We start from the raw sequence: 1,924 nt of genomic DNA, 5'->3' as shown, positions 1-1,924 counted from the left end.
GAAACAAACTCATCCTAATCTTGGATGTCCTGAGGGTGAGTAAATGTTCAGCAAAGGTTCATTTTTGGGTGAACTATACCTTTAATCTCAAAAGACATTTGAGCAACAATGACACATATCGGGGCAAATACACCAATGCAACTTACTTGCGACAGTCAAGCGGGCTCTCTGGCTGAGAATAGATCCATATTTGTTCTGGGCAAGGCACTGGTAGAACCCTTCATCTGATTTGTCTTTCCGACTTTCCACCTCTGAGATGAACAGAGAGCCGTTGGTGAGCAGGTAAACGCGCTCTGACTCTGTGAGCGCCGCTGTGTTCTTCAGCCAGCGGATGCCGATGGGAGCCTCGCCATGGGCCTGACAGTCCAAAATCACAGCGTCCCTCCTCATCATTGTCACATCATGGGGCTCCTTTATAAAGAACAGCTCACTAAAACTCGTCACACCTGCAGAGACAGACAGAAGCAAGCGAGTCAAACTGTTGCCATTGAGTGACTCTGAGATGAGTTGCTGTAATCATATTTGACCTGATGTAATCCTCTTATTCATGGCTCATAAAGTCAGAAGAGACTCCATCCTTGTCTAAAGAAGAGCTGTAATTCATTCCCAGCATGACATTTAGCAGCCTAGAATGACTAGAGCTGCTATGAAAGCAGAAAAAATTATATCGAAAACAAAAAACACTTTTTTTAAAGGATCTAAAAAGAGAATTTCAAGATTGTAATGTTATGAATTCATGATTTGGAAACATTTGAGTATATTTATAAGATGCATCGGTCTTTATAAATGATAAAGCAGCTTGAAATGTTATTTTTGTGCATAAACAGAAATAAAGAGAAGGAAGGCGAAACATTTCAAAATATCAAAAAAGGGTTACACTAACTTTGATGTCACTAGCTTTCACATTATAAAATGTTTCAAGTATTATAAAATGTTTAGCGTAGCAGTCATATTGAATTCAGTCAGATATGACAATGCATAAATATAAGTCTCATGATGTAACTATCACTAATCTGTTATGCATTATATTACGCAGGAAGGCTTGTTAATATCATAAAGTGACACTCAAATAGTTTTCTTTTCATTAGATATATTTCAGATATTATATTATGATTAACTTATATATGTAGTTCCTAAACATTCATGGTATATCACCAACTATTTGATTATGCATGAGGCAGTTTGTTATGCATAATACAATACGATAATGTATATGAATGATGCATGAAAGTTAAAAACACTTCATTAGGAAAATGTGAATGTGCAACAAGCCTCTGAAACAGTTGAAACAGTAACATTTGCATGATTGCCGATGCTGCTTTGAAGTTTGCTACATTGTGTTCCGCGCACGTGAGTGAATCAAATCAATGCATCAGTCAGTGTGTAACGCTCTGACCATTCATTCAGTTCTTATTAAAATAAAGATGAATAAATATACATTTAATCATGCTTTATATGTAAGTTTGAATAAGTTTCAGTGCATGAAATCCCTCATCCAGGACATTTAAGTCACGAAACATCCTGACATTTAAGTTCACACATAACTCATTTCTGTTCCTGCAAATATGAAATAAACGCTCTTACCTGAGATTGATAGACATGCTGCAAGAAACAGCAGATGCTGGTATAAATCCGTTTTGAAAGACGCCATTTACTCTGCTAGTCCGAGCATGCCTGAGCCCGTGGCTTGCGGACTCGAGCTCCACGCACTTTCTGACTGAACGGAGCGCGCGATGCTGCTGAGTGACCACTGCGAGCGCACTACTTCCAGCGGAAGAGCACCGGTCCCGGAGAGCGCTGCGTGACGCGGCTCATCAGTGCGTGAGGAGATTCCTCCGCGTGCAGCGTGACGTCGCAGGGATTCCCGCTCCTGAGCAGATATAAACACGAGCGGATTTACCTCTTTTTATTATTATTTATTATT

General features: G+C 39.6%; 1 protein-coding gene across 1 annotated transcript in view; it reads right to left on the bottom strand.

The window, feature by feature from the left end:
* The window catches only part of LOC107574380 (protogenin A), a 42,144-nt gene extending 40,446 nt beyond the window's left edge, over positions 1 to 1,698 (bottom strand). Inside the window, exons 1-2 of the mRNA XM_016260818.1 lie at positions 1,585 to 1,698; positions 147 to 446 (exon numbers count right to left, since the gene is read on the bottom strand). Of these exons, the coding sequence (XP_016116304.1) occupies positions 147 to 446; positions 1,585 to 1,651 (367 nt within the window). The 5' untranslated portion in view covers positions 1,652 to 1,698. The remainder of the gene's footprint in view (positions 1 to 146; positions 447 to 1,584) is intronic.
* Positions 1,699 to 1,924: the final 226 nt, after the last annotated feature.

The sequence above is a fragment of the Sinocyclocheilus grahami genome, unplaced genomic scaffold (genome assembly GCF_001515645.1).
Source record: "Sinocyclocheilus grahami isolate Dianchi unplaced genomic scaffold, SAMN03320097.WGS_v1.1 scaffold2204.1, whole genome shotgun sequence".
In the NCBI taxonomy this organism is placed as follows: Eukaryota; Metazoa; Chordata; class Actinopteri; order Cypriniformes; family Cyprinidae; genus Sinocyclocheilus; species Sinocyclocheilus grahami.
Note: the sequence above shows the minus strand (reverse complement) of the source record. Positions and strands in the feature narration are given on the sequence as shown.